This window comes from Lathamus discolor, chromosome 2, assembly GCF_037157495.1.
Source record: "Lathamus discolor isolate bLatDis1 chromosome 2, bLatDis1.hap1, whole genome shotgun sequence".
NCBI classification, from domain to species: Eukaryota; Metazoa; Chordata; class Aves; order Psittaciformes; family Psittacidae; genus Lathamus; species Lathamus discolor.
Genome location: NC_088885.1, coordinates 96,774,559 through 96,788,484, shown reverse-complemented (window position 1 = coordinate 96,788,484; position 13,926 = coordinate 96,774,559). Strand labels below are relative to the sequence as shown.

The window sequence follows — 13,926 nt, the reverse complement described above, 5'->3', positions numbered from 1 at the left end:
ATCCTCCTTCCACGTAGTTGTAAAGAGCAGTAAGGTGCCCCCTGCACCTTCTCTTCTACAGCCCGAAGAGGCCCAGTTCTCTCAGCCGTTCCTCGTCAGACTTGTGCCCCATGCTCTTCACCTTATGGCCTGTTACATCTCCCACTTGCCTTCTCGGAATAAATACGTAAGACGTTACTTCCTCACGGTTAGCGAACCCGGCTGCCTTCTCCCAGAGCGCCTTCCCCACGGCCCCGTGCGCTGCCCTACTGCCGCACTCCCTCCACGGACACAGGGGCCGGGGCGGGGCCGGAACCGCCGCCATCGCGGCAGGGCGGGCTGAGGCGGGCGCCATGGCTGCGGTGCGGGGCGGTGCGGAGCGGTACTTTACGCGCTGGTACAAGCCAGGTAGCGCTGGGCAGAGCTGGGGCTCGGCCGGCAGGGACCGGAGCGGGGCGGTGACTGGTGTTTGTGCCCTGTTGCAGACGTGAAGGGGCGGCCGTGCGAGGACTTCTGCGTGCTGCAGCACTCCAACAGGCGAGTGTCGCTCCCGGGGGCTTGGGGTCCTTCGGCGGCCGCGCCGCCCGCTCGCCAGGACGGGGGTGTGCCTGCGGCCGGCCCAGAGCCGCCGCGCTCCGGCGCTTAGGAACCCTCCGTCTTTCTGTAGCGAAGGAGTCGCCGCTTTCTTCCGCTCCGGGCCGTGCAGGCGGCTCACCGAGGGGCCGGGCCATCGCCAGCCTGCCCGCCCGCTGCTCCTCCTCTCGGCACCTGGTGGGGAGCAGCCGATGCTGCTGCTTTCTGGCCGCGGGGTTGTTAAACCAAGGGCCATCGCTCCTGCCGGAACGCCTGCGGGAGCGGGGCAGGTGCGAAATCCGGGCGAGCCCGGGTTTTTCTGGAAGAGGGGAGGGTGGGAGAGCGGCAAATCTTAGCCTTCCTGTATCTTTTTTCAGTTACGGCTCCAGTAAGAACAGAGGAGCTTGTACTTTCTCTTCACGCACCGTGTTGCCCAGCAGATGTTCCTAAAGGCGCCGGCAGTATGTGTAGTGTTGCATCCCCTCCTGCTGAAAGGTGCCGGTGCATCGTCCTCAGTCACAGACATGCAGCATTTCAAGGGCTTCTCTGGAACGACGTTTAGAAGTCGTGTGTGTAACTTGCTTTCTAGGAAACTAATTACCTCCGTTTGAACGTTCAGCTTTTTCTATATGCAGCTTAATTGCTTTTAATTACACGTTTGTGTGCCCCAGACAGTGAATGCAAGGTAGGAAATAAAGTGTCAGTCAAACAGCTTCCACTCCTGGGTATGCAGTCATTTGGAGTAAATCAGCTCTGTACCTGGTGTAGGCTCTAACAACATACCCGTCCTTCCCCACCTCCTGCCCTGCTGCTGCTGCAGCCTGTCCTCAGTGCAGGGTGGGTGCTGGCATCGTGAGTGTTTCTCGGGTGTTGAGCCCCTAAGGGAAGGACAGAACTTAACTACTGGCTGTGCAAAAACTGTAAGTGCCGTTGATCATGTGTTGAGGGACAATGAGGAGGTGTCAGTCATTCCCAGGGGATTTCTTGCTCCTGTGAAGAATTTGGAGGATTGGGGTGTTCTTGGCACAGAGCAGAACTTATCGCCTTGCTGCGGCCTTCAGAGCTGGGCCTTCTCTGTGGCTTTATGCAGTTTGCTTTCTTGTTTTTTGGGAACAGAAACCCAACCTGGGGATAACAGGCCTTACAGCAGCAGCAACAAAGGACACCCTCACATTTGCACTACGTACTCAGTATGTCTCAGTTGTCCAATATAAGCAACAGTTTAAATCCTGTTGATATGGGGGAAATAAAAATATAAACATTTGTTCAAATGTCTGTAAAGATTATTTTGCCAATTTGAATTCTGAAATATCGAGGCCCTTGGCTTCTGCAACAGCTTAGCCACATGCTCTATAAAGTATTTCACCATTATTACATGCAGGGCTGTGGCTCACTCTCGTCTTTCAGTGTAAAATTCTCTTGATGTTTTGTTTTGCCAGGTCTCAGCTCTAATAGGTGACAGCTCAAATAGGTGTTTTGTCATCTTCCCCTCGGAAGGAAGCTGAGGTCAGGAGGAGGTAGCTGTTCTGGTCGCTTTGAGCTGCGGGGCATGGTGAAAGGATTCGTCAGGACCCAGCTCCCTCTTGTGGGGAAGCTGCGCAGCAAGAACTTGCAAAGAGGAGTGCAAGGAGCATCCACAGGGAAAGACCTGGTTCTGTGCTGTGGTTTTCTCTACATTTAGCGTTCTGTTAATTCTGATCCTTGCTGTAGGTTTTAAACTCTTCTTAAACAGAATAGTTTCACCTCTGTTCGTTTACTGACAAGTTCTGAGCCCTTCAGGTTTGTGCATTCAGCATGGTTCTAGCCCAGGTATGAAGGTGGATTGAGTCTTTACAGCTGGGCTTGTCTCAACATCTGCAGTTTCATGACAAGAAACGACCCTCCTTTAGAAAAAGATAAAACGCAAGCAGCAGGTTAACTAAAGCCCAGATCACGAAAGGATACATCTGCTGTAACTATTCACCACGAACGGTCTTTAGCTGTTCTGAAGAAACATTGCCTTGGGTTACACTTTCTGACAAAAGCATACTGTGCTTTACCTGATCACCTTCAGTGAGTATCTACTTCAGGCATCAGCAGACAAGTGAACCAAGTATGCTCCTGTGCAATATAACACGGGGTAGAACACCTCTAGCTGTTTTAAGTAAAAAGCTGTGGTTCTGTTTAACAAAGAAGTGTACAGCTTTTGATCATCAAGTCTGGTATTGTGGAATAAAGCACCTTCTGGGGGGGGTTGTGTTAGGTCAGAATGCAACTTTCATTTGGTTTGGTACAGCAGATGTTGAAGATGCCCTGAAGAGAGTGAGTCTGATTTGATCCTGTATATGACTTTTTTGTAAGGGGGGAGTTAAAATTTGGTTCTGGTCTACAGCCAATAGTTATCCTCCGTTCTCCTTTATTAGCTCAGATAAACTGTGTTCTGAGTTACCCTACATGATCCTCATGCTGTCCCCCTGACCTGTCTGTCCTTGCTTCCACCCTGAGCCTGGTAGGTGCCTGTCCTGTGACTCCCACTGCAGCAGGCTGAGCTTAAGAGCTTAACTTTCCTGCTGAACTGTAAATGGAAGAATATTGTGCTATAAGGAGTAAAGGCAGACAACACCCTTCACAACAGTTAAAGTCTGGCTAGGAGTTTGGAGTAGGAGCCCGGAAGAAGCAGCCAGTATCATTTCAAATCCCACCAGTAGAGGCAGAGGATGGTGTGGAGCTTGCTTAGAGCATGGCTTCTCACAACTACAGCGTAATAATTACATTTCCTTTTGCAGAATCTGTGTCATCACCTTGGCAGAAGCCCATCCTCTTCTTCAAAGTGGAAAAACAATTAAAAGCATTAATTACCAAATCAGTGCCAACTGTAGCAGACTCCAGAATAAAGTCTCTGGGAAGTCAAAAAGGGTATGGCTTTTTGGTTTGGTTAGTTTTCCTTTTAATCTCTCACACTGTCTGAAACTTTCTGTCCTGTCTGGGCTAGAAACTTGCCAAGTTACCTCTGCATTCTGTTTTAAAACAGCTCCTCCATGGTTAAAGAATTTAGACTTTTTCCAGAGGTGCTTGTTTTAACTACCCCAGCCAGGGCCCTACAGTGCTCCTACAGCACAGGTAGCTTCCAGTGGGGCTTAACCAAAGCTAACAGTTGTGCTGATCAGTTTTTTTCATAGTATACCAGGACACTTAAACATCCCTGAAAAGATGAAAATTTTTTGCCACCAAAATGCTGAGGATTTGGAGACTACTGTTTCTCTCAAACAGACCTAGAGAGCAGATGGGCTAGTTCAGTGTTTCATGGTGGGCTTTCAAATATGTGTAGCTTAACCTGGTTATACTGAAATTAATCGTGATGTTTTTCTCCTCTCTCCCCTGATGTTAATATCCTAAAACTACAAGTCTGTTATTCCTCAAGAAATTTAATTATGACTTTATTTGTAAGCTCTTAACAAGCTTCTCTTTAATTTGGGTACATAACTATGTTGCATCTTCCCTTCTACAGGGAAGCACAGCAGTGTAACTTGCAATGACTTGTTAACTATCGCACTGCCTTGCTTTGTCCTGAGCAGCTTAAAAACTTCTGTGGCTGCTGGTAATCCTTTAATAAGACCCATGTAATTAGAAGTATATATATGTTTGTTTCTTTTTCAAATGCAGGGAGCTCAGTTTTTAACAGAACTTGCCCCTCTGTGCAGGATATCTTCAACAGATGGTGAGGAATACACCATTTATAGGTAAAGTTTTTCTCTCTCTTCTTACTTTGACCGACCTTGCACTTCTACTGAATCAAAACTCTTTTGCAGTTGTATACGAGGGCGACTGATAGAAGTGAATGAAAACATTCTTAGCAATCCCACTATTCTGCAAGAAAAGGTAAGACACTTTCTTGCTTTGCATTTTCCAACTTTTATTTCACTGCTAACTTCAGTATTGCTTTTCAGCCGTCAACCGAGGGATACATCGCCGTGGTTCTACCCAAATTCGAAGAAAGCAAGAGTATAACTCAAGGACTTCTGACGCAGAAGGAGTATGAGGAAGTTTTGTTGAAACGTCTTAATTCTTCTTCATGAAATTAGTGATAGAGTTATCATCTGTATTTGATACTAAATAAGCTACTTTTATTGTATGTTGTAACATTCATGGTATTGAAAGGCCTAGTGCCTGTTTACAGAAGTGGAATTTAAATGCTTGATTCATACAAGAATAAACCAGTTCAAATAGTTTGTATATTAAGATTTGCTTTCTCTTTTTTCCCTGAATTCTAGCACTACAAGTTTTTAAATAAGCACAGGATACGTTGGAGAGTATTTATGTTCCACAGGTAGCTTTGTTTCTGCTCTGTGCAAGCCTAATACAAACAAAAGAATTACATGCCATCACTTAATTTAGGTAAACTAATACAAGATGGAGTTTGACAAATGTGAACTGAAAATAAAAATGCAATGGAAGCCTATGTACAAAGAGCATATAAACTAGAAAATATGTATTTCACACCAGGTTGTATTTTCATGGTATCCTGAAGTCAAATAGTGCCCTTTGTACAGAAGTTTGCCATAATCAGTATCTACTTTCTTAATTTTAAATGCCATAATGTAAAGTCTACATAATACTTCTGTGATTCTACATAAAATTCAAATTATGTTCAGGAAGTTTTAATAAAAAAGGAAACAACTGCCATCTACAAATAAAGAGGGTAAAAGAAAAAGGGTCTGAGGCAAGACTATTAATCACTCAGAAATACACTTTTGGAAACACGAATCATTTCAACAAGATTAAAATTCAGTGATGCAGCTATTGAAAGAGTTCTGTTTTTTGTTTATTTTTTCCTAGAACTACTTCATTGCAGGTGTAACTCACAACTAAGAGAAGATTTCAGTGCTTTAGGCCACAGCCCTTCAGACTACATTCCTGATTCTGCTTTATCCAGCTACATAGACTGAAATAGGCCAGAGATGAGTACACAGACTTCAACAGCAGTGTTACATATAGCATATGCAGCACAAGGTAAATGCTGCATATGCTATATATACATACAGCATATGCAGCGCAAGGTTCTTTATGTAAAATGTCTATTAGCAGCATCTTTGGGTTGAAACATCCATTAAGACATTCATAAGCATTAATTACAAAACCAGTATCAATAGTGAGCATAGGAAAGGCATTCACATTACAAAAATACATAGCAATTAGACCAGTTGGTGTTGTAATTGCCACGTAAAGGGACATCTATTAGATGTGACAAAGGTCAACAGTTTTAATTCAGATTAACCTGATTTGACTTTCCACAAATGAAAGCAATATTGAAAATTCACCAAGTGTTATTTTCAGATGGGAGTTCCTGCATTTCTAAGTAAGTGCTCTAATTACTTGCTCTCTAAAAATGTCATCCTTGTCACATGGTTCTCCAAAGACTTGATGCCAAATGTTTCAGCTCTCCTTTCTGGTGTATGTGCATTTGTACCAATCCGTATTCTGTCTTCTCTCCATGGTGGAGCAGGTTTAAGGCAGCCATTTCCTGCTTTATTCTGCACAAATTAAAAAAAAATGTATTTTTAAAGAAACAAAAACCATCACCAACAAAAACCCCAAAACTGAAAACACTGCAGATTAACCAAGTACTCACCTTTCTCAGCAATTTGCAGCAAAGTGGAAGAAGTTGGCACAACAGAGTCATCACGTTCCTTGTTTTCAGAATGCACGCATCAACCTAAATAAGAGTAAGACCACTCATTACTAGGCAACTTTTTTTAATGCATGAGATGATAATCTATTTCAAGCTTGAATAGGTAATATTTGTCCTTCATAAATCCCTTCTAATCAAAAGGTTTTGCCGACCCTTTTTGAATTTAAATAGTACATGTAAGGCAACAGCATCCCTTCTGTTAACCCAAGACTTGAGCTAGGAAGTAGAAGGGAATGACACATATCCCAGGAGAAGAAACTAATAATAATATTATATTAAACAGTAATGTGGGTGTCTTGGAAAGAAGCTGTTACCATCTAAGTATGATAAGTCACAATTCTTCATGTTTTTGCTTTCGTTTTATGTTCTGTCAGTTCTATGATTTAGAAAGCCATGCATCATGTATGCTTACCTTAGGAGTTACAGTAAAGGTCAGCTAAATCTTACAGCATCTGTGTTTATGCCTCAAGTCTAACACTCAGCACAGGTCACAAGTCTGGGCCCTTGACAAACATGAATTTGATAGCTATTATCTCTCTGTAGAGATACATCACCCTGTATAAACAGAGGGGGGCTCCCACTTAGTTTAGCTAGAGAGTGTAAACCAAACCAAGCAGTAGCCCTAAGGTGCTCAGTTTGCACCTGAGTGGCTCAGATGCTGTTGCCAGTTTCAGTCCCTGCTGTAAAATTGAAATACCTTTTTTATAGCTCATTAGAAACAAACATCCAGGTGCATAGAAAATGGTCTTGCTCACATTGATCATACTGAGAAAGAAAAGGCTACAAAACAATAGCACCCTTGTTGAAGAAAACTGCCTCCTGCGACAAGACAGTGTGGTAAATGGTTTGGATTACAGTTATCAGTGAGGAATATCTCAAGAGACAAAACATTTTCAGCAAAATTAACAGTTCTTACTGTTCTTCCTCTGCACTTCACACATCAGCTTCTCAAATCATGCCAAGTGCAAAACAGTACTTCAAGTGGAAGTAAACTTCCACAGAAGGAGCAGCACCAATGACATATTGCATAGCAGAAAAATGCTTGCACAACAGCGTGAAATTTTGTACTTATTAATTTTTATAGTCCTCTGTCAATCCAAGAAGTTTGCCTGTCATGGACTGTTTCATATTTTAGCAGGAACATAAATTAATAAGTTACTATACTTCAAAAACACTTAGGTCTTACTTTCAGGAATATATATCATTTTTTAGCTCACCTTTGTAAATGTAGCACTTTTACCCTGAGCAGAAGCTTTAGCTGTTATCTGGAGCTGCTTGCACATAGAGATCAGTTTTTCAGCCTCCAACAGAAGCAAAGGTTTATCATCAACATGTACCTGAAATGTGTTTCAGGAAGACAAAACCACTGTATTAAAGACTCTGAGATTAACTTAATGGAGAAGACAGCACAACCAGCTTTTAGGCAGTTTTACAGGTGCTGAAAGCTGAAAAGCTGGTTTAGAGGTCATACCTCACCTGATCAGAAAAGGCATGAAGAGCTGAAGCAAGCTTTGTTCCCTCTGTAGCAAAAATCTGAAATGCAGAGAAAGCATGTTAACAAAATGAACCACAATAAAAGATGAGGCTCTTTTCCTTTGTTGTTTTAATAGTGTGCTATAAAGTAAAAAGGTAGCCCGAAACATCTGTAAGAGTTGTATACATTTATAGTTAACAACTCAGCAGTTTGTGGCGACTTCTGAAATAACAGACTACACTACTCATTCTCCCAGATAAGCAAAGTATCAAGTCCTTTCCTTTACATATAAAAAAACCTGGCTTCTGATTATTTTTTGCACTGTAGCAGCTCACAAGAGTTTTGTGGGTAGATGACACCTGCCAGTTGCTTATTGTCTTGACAAAGGTAACCAGCCTCCTGTTAAATAAAGGCACATACTTTGGAAATATCATACCCCATTCGTCCATTTGTCCCCTTTTCTTCGTATTCTTCAAACTTTTACATATTCTTTCTTTCCCCTAAAAATACTGCTGCTCAGACTAGGATGGAGTATCCATCAACACTATCAGGGACTGAGCTGTGACACAATGAATATTACTAATGCATGGAAGTGCACTATATTTGCTATAATGCCAGTTTGCTATTCCTGCTCCAAACTGGAATCTTTCAGCTTAATGAATGCTGCTACTGGAACACTGAAAAGCTAGCTTTCAGAAGTACGCACCGGAGTTAGGCTGCTTAAAATCTACAGATCTACAGTTGCCAGTCAATGCATGGCACACTGCACCTATGTGTAAGGAATCAGAGAGTAAGGTTCATGGAATCATAGAATGGTTTGGGTTGGAAGGGACCTTAAAATTCCAAACCCCCTCTGCCATCAGCAGGGACACCTCCCACTAGATCAAGCTGCATAAAGCCCCATCCAACCTGGCCCTTAACACTGCCAGGGATGGGGCAGACACAATTTCTCTGGGCAACTTGTGCCAGTGCCCCACCACCCTCACAGTAAAGAACTTCCTAATATCCCTATATGTCCATGTAAAAAGTCTCTCTCTAATTTTTGCATAGGCCCCCTCTAGGTACTGGAAGCTGCTCTAAGGTCTCACTGGAGCCTTCTCTTCTCCAAGCTGAACAACCCCAACACTCTCAGCCTGTCTTCCAATGTGTTCTACACTGAGTGCATAACTCCTGTTTTGTTAAAAATATATTACCTCTGCTTGATGAAATAAATCTTGAGTAGTTTTCAGAAGTCCTTCTCCTCTGTGGGAAATAATGAAAGAGAATGGATGACATGTACAGACTGCAGATTATTTTGCCTACTACTTGCACAGTTTATAAGTATCTCTCTCACCCCATTCACTCTACTGAACTGTAAAGTATCACTCTTTTAGAGGATACTATGCGCAACAATAACTTACTACAGGAGCTGCATTTCAAAAACAGAAACACCTCAGTGGCTAGGGCACTATTCAGGAATAAGCAATGGTTCAGTTCTCATCAGCTGAACAAGGACAGAAATCTGTATCTCTGGCATACTGAGTATTACTGGGATAGCAGGTATGAAAAAATCTCAAACACTTCTCTCGTCTTAAAAAAACCTAAATTCTTCAAATAAGAGAGCTGTCATTGCATGGGCAAGTTTCAGAAGAGCACCTTTCACTACAACAAAGATCAGTAATTCTATCTACCGATATATGCCTGTGCTTTAATTCCCTTAATTTTGAATGTATTTACGAACATGCTTCTTAAAATGTTTTCTGTACCCAAGAGATACTTAAATAGTTGCTCTGCAACAAAACAGATGTTTAGCACTTACCCCCCCCCCCACTTAAATTTACTATTAAACAGCTTAGAAATTTACAAGAACTTATAAAGCATAAGGATAGAAATTAAAGCTCCTTTCTGAATGTGCCCCAAGTATTACACTCTGAAAAATTAAGATGTCTTATTTCTTATAAACACTGCTAATGCTGCTCTTCCCACCAAAGCATGTTGTATACAGTGTAATTACCTGGTAAATAAATACATGGAGTAGGCCATACTTGACATGCCTTGTCCATGTTGCACAATCTCATTCTCCTGATCCTCCCATTTCTCTGTCTCAGAATCCACATCAGATGTGAGCAAATGCAATTCTAATCCAAGTTTTGCAATTTTTGCCTGTTCCTGTAAATGACACCCGTATTTATGGCACTTGAAAATACATTCTTCAGACAAAACTAAAAAATTAAGAAGTTTTTTTACTAAAATGATGGCATCTTACCTCAGTATCGAGTTTGACTGGCTTTAATGCTTTCAGATTTGCATTATGCTTCTGTTTCAAACAAAAAATAGTATTTTTAAATAAATTAGTAATCATTTTAGTAACACAGCATAAGAGATAGTGCTATACTCAAGAGACAGACTTTGCAGGCGAGTTCCAGTGGCTCAGACAAACTTCTCAGTAGAAGCTGAGAACCTGTTCTAACCCGGCTGTCCTCCTGAAATGGCATGTGCAAACAGGGCCTGTGCCTACAGACACCCCAAGGTTTTAATGAAAAATCTCTTCCACAGTTCTCAGACTCTTACTTCCTCACGCAGTACCATCTCTTCTCCTTTCCCTCTAAATCCTCAGTAATACTTATGAGTAAATAAAGTCTTAAGTGCTCCGGCACTGATTTTTTCCATCAAAGATGATACTGATGTAACAGGGACTTGGAAGTTGATTTAGATAGTAGCAAGCTGATCTAGGGTACAACCAATGTGAATGCTAGTGTGATGATGTAGGTTGTTATTCTGTGTCACTTTGTTGAACTAGCTGGAAACAAGTACTGACACTTCTGTCTTTTTATGGGTCTCCTTCTTTTATTTAAGTCTTGAACTATCTGAAAGACCCATCTTGCTGCAAGCTAAATAGTGGCTCAGATTAGACAATAATTAATGGTGCTGGCATGAGCAGACTACCTGGTAAGGCAGAGCTTTCCCACTGAGTAACATATAATACACAGCAGTGCATGATTTGCTTCAGATCAATTTACATGTAGAAAGCAGCAGTTTCTGGCTTTGTGTGCTGGTGCCGTCACTGTGCAGAGACACCAAAAACTAACAGACATGGAAGCCACCGTCCACATTCAGAACTGCTCTGGAGTGCAGAAGAATGGAAAGTACAAGCTGGCACCACAATTTGGAGAGGTGTGAGCTACTGGAGGAGGTTCGATGCTAAGAGCACAGGACTGAGATCCTTGTCTGACAACCTGGAAAGAGCTGCTATTCAGTAGTGCGAGTACTTGGGCAAATTAAGTGCAGTAATACCTGCAAGGGGAGCAAAAAACAGTATTCAATGTGAACAGCATCAGAAATAAGCTCCAGATACCATCTCCATCTCTCACTTCAACAGTCTGAGCAAAAATGAAGTACCACTATTGAAGTTCCCACTGCACTCTGCTGCTCAGTTTAGCTTTCATGCTATTTGTCTTTTTCCATCCCAAAATTTTTAGATATTCTGAATCTTCTGAATATCTTCCCAGATTAGACACTGTAATTCTGCCTATGTATTAGAAATGCTGATCTTGTATCAAAAGATTTTGCAAAACAGAAAGCTTTTCTGTCCACGGATAACTAAAGAAATCCCAGGATGCTCCTCAGATCTGTAGTTTTTTTCCTTTCTGGTGTTCACTCACACACTGTTTGAACATGAAAATTGGTAAAAATCAGCTAAGAAGTTGTTCGGCTTTTAAAATATGATTTGACACCTAATACTATAGAGAAAAACATACCTGTGCATTAAGCACATAGGTGAATGATCATTCCTGCTCTGTCCTCAGCTATGATACTTGTTACCAGCAAACAGCACAGTCACAACTACACAGAGGTAACAAAATATGTAACCTAGTTAGATCAACAGGAACAGTGTGGCTCCTGTGCAGGCACAGCATGGCCAACAGCCAGGCACAGCAGATATGTGACGGCAGCAGGGACAGAAGAGGCAGTACTGAAGTCACAGCACTGGGATGAGGGACAATTCCAAAGGTTAGTGCATCTGCTAGGCAAAGAAATTACTTTGTGAAGGAATCTGTTGTCTTAAGGATGTAATCTATATTTCCTTTCCACTGTCAAACTGTGTATTAATCATAAGTCCCCCAAATCTATGTATCTTGCAAAATTCAAAAGGCAGCAGCAACGTGCCAAACAACAAGGCAGAACTGCTTAAATCCTAGGAACAAAGTTAAAGAATAAAGAATAAAATCAGATTACCACAACTTCTTTTCAGCACGTTACTGTGTATTCTTACTGTTTTCCTTGTAACAATGCATTTTTTTATTACTTAGCATGACACTCGAGTACATGGTAAAAAAAAAGGTTGTATTAATGAACAGGAATTAAAGCTCACGTACAGTCAAAGCATACAATGTAACTGGTTACCCTACTATTCAGGATGTTTGCTATTAATTTAATAAATTGACAAAGTCTGATATTTTACTGTCAGCCATTCAAGTCAAGATGCACGTTACCAAGACACTGCTATGTCCTCATCAAGGTGTGACAAGGAAAGAAGTCAATTAGTTAATAGCAGATATAAAGCAAATACAACAATTCCAAAAGCAACTTACCCCTGGTCTGGGCAGTGACAGGTAGACACGCTTCTCTCCTATGAAGAACACACATGTTTATAACATAAGTTGTACGCAGATTTTAATCTATGGGGTCACAGGGTCTTACTTCATCCTCCCTTAAGTCGCAGTACTACAAAAGCCGATTACTTACCTGTAATTTCTCGTCTTTAAATATTGCAGAGAATTCCCTCACTGTCTTGTGCTTCCAGAGAGAGAAGCCAAGAACTCTGAACTGTTCTGATTTTATCTCTCAGCAACTGGCAGTTAAGGAAGCTTCCCTGAATTGTTTCCCTGAGATTTCTAGTCCTCTGCATGCAATCCACAAGTGAGTAGGACTGAGTAGCTATCACTGCATGCACTCATTTTGTTGCAAAGTACAGAAAATACAGTGGTAATTCCACATAAGGCTTTTCCTGGCATGCGTTAGATGGCCTGAAGTCTGGAGTAGGCAATGCCTCTACTAAGAAACCTAGGCAGGTTTTTTTGTAAGTAACAACAATAGAACTCTCATGTTGGACTGTACTACATGTATCCTATGTGCACTGTATTTTATACAGAAAAAGGTTCTATAGCATTTTACACATATATTGAATTATTTCTTATATCCCCAGCAGCCACAGATATTCCAAGTCTGAGCAAAACAAATGGAGTGGAAAAAAACACCAACCTTTTAGGTGCTACCTTAAAGTGGGTAAGAGTTTATCAACAAGAGGAAACCGTGCCTGGGCTAACAGCCTAGGATTAGAGCTCCAGTTACCAGAAAACTTAGCATCTATGAAGACTTACATTTAGTAAGGTAGATTCAGGAGAGCAAAATCCGCTAAATAAAATAAAAATTAAATAAATAAAACTACCTTAAAAACTGGTGAAAAACAGATTTTTCACCACCTGAAGAAACAAAGGGCTACTATAATGGATATCAGTACCAAGTCTGCATAGAGATGATGCGCCTTGACAGACAGAAGGACAAGCAACATCCCCCTCCTACAACTGCTATTTCCTCCTCTTGTATCAGCTCCTAGAGAAATTCCATTCTGAGTCCTTGCAGGATGGTTCTCCTGTGCATTCGTGATCTTTTTTAAGCTCTGTATCTCCTGGCACCACAGAAAAATCACAAGCTCCAGGTTGAGGCAACTGAATCCCTAACAACCAAACTGCAGTAATTAACAAGTGTACCTCGATCCTCTTGGTCTTCCAGTTTTCCACCTTCCAGTAGCCCCAGTCACGCTTTTCCCTCCAAAATGTCTCTATTTCAACTTCTAAATCTTGCTCTTGACCTCAGTTCTTATCGGAAAGTAGGATGGCTGCAGCCCTGCTTCACCCTTCTTTCTAGAACTCCAGTTTCTAGATTCTGTTCTGTATTTCCTGTTCACCAAATACAGCCCTCCCAAATCCTCATGGTCTTCGAGCTCCTCTCAAAACAAGTGGGCAAAACAAGAGGAGGGCAAAAAAAAGCCAGTTACCTTCATACATAATTCTCCCACTCCTGACCAAGCTACAAGGGAGCAACTGGGTGATTACTCACATTCTCCTCCAGCATGTTGAAACCAAGTTAGGAAAAAAGAGACTGTCTGACAGCCAACAGATGGGACGGTACTTTCCTTAGGTGATTCATCTCAAAGTGCAAGAGCCTCAAAGTTAAGTATCTAACCTAAACC

The 13,926-nt window shown here is 41.9% G+C and overlaps 2 protein-coding genes across 2 annotated transcripts in view; one reads left to right on the top strand and one right to left on the bottom strand.

Moving 5' to 3' along the window:
- Positions 1 to 275: 275 nt before the first annotated feature.
- Positions 276 to 4,770, top strand: ABITRAM (actin binding transcription modulator). Its single transcript, XM_065667809.1, has 6 exons — positions 276 to 387; positions 465 to 516; positions 3,318 to 3,447; positions 4,195 to 4,271; positions 4,341 to 4,410; positions 4,479 to 4,770. Exons 1-6 carry the CDS (start codon positions 333 to 335, stop codon positions 4,605 to 4,607), a joined length of 513 nt encoding a protein of 170 aa, XP_065523881.1. The 5' UTR covers positions 276 to 332; the 3' UTR covers positions 4,608 to 4,770.
- Positions 4,420 to 13,926, bottom strand: part of CTNNAL1 (catenin alpha like 1) — a 56,036-nt gene continuing 46,529 nt past the window's right edge. The window contains exons 12-19 of the mRNA XM_065667806.1: positions 12,266 to 12,303; positions 9,940 to 9,990; positions 9,688 to 9,842; positions 8,888 to 8,936; positions 7,697 to 7,753; positions 7,438 to 7,557; positions 6,161 to 6,244; positions 4,420 to 6,062 (exon numbers count right to left, since the gene is read on the bottom strand). Coding sequence (XP_065523878.1) covers positions 5,901 to 6,062; positions 6,161 to 6,244; positions 7,438 to 7,557; positions 7,697 to 7,753; positions 8,888 to 8,936; positions 9,688 to 9,842; positions 9,940 to 9,990; positions 12,266 to 12,303 — 716 coding nt within the window. The 3' untranslated portion in view covers positions 4,420 to 5,900. The remainder of the gene's footprint in view (positions 6,063 to 6,160; positions 6,245 to 7,437; positions 7,558 to 7,696; positions 7,754 to 8,887; positions 8,937 to 9,687; positions 9,843 to 9,939; positions 9,991 to 12,265; positions 12,304 to 13,926) is intronic.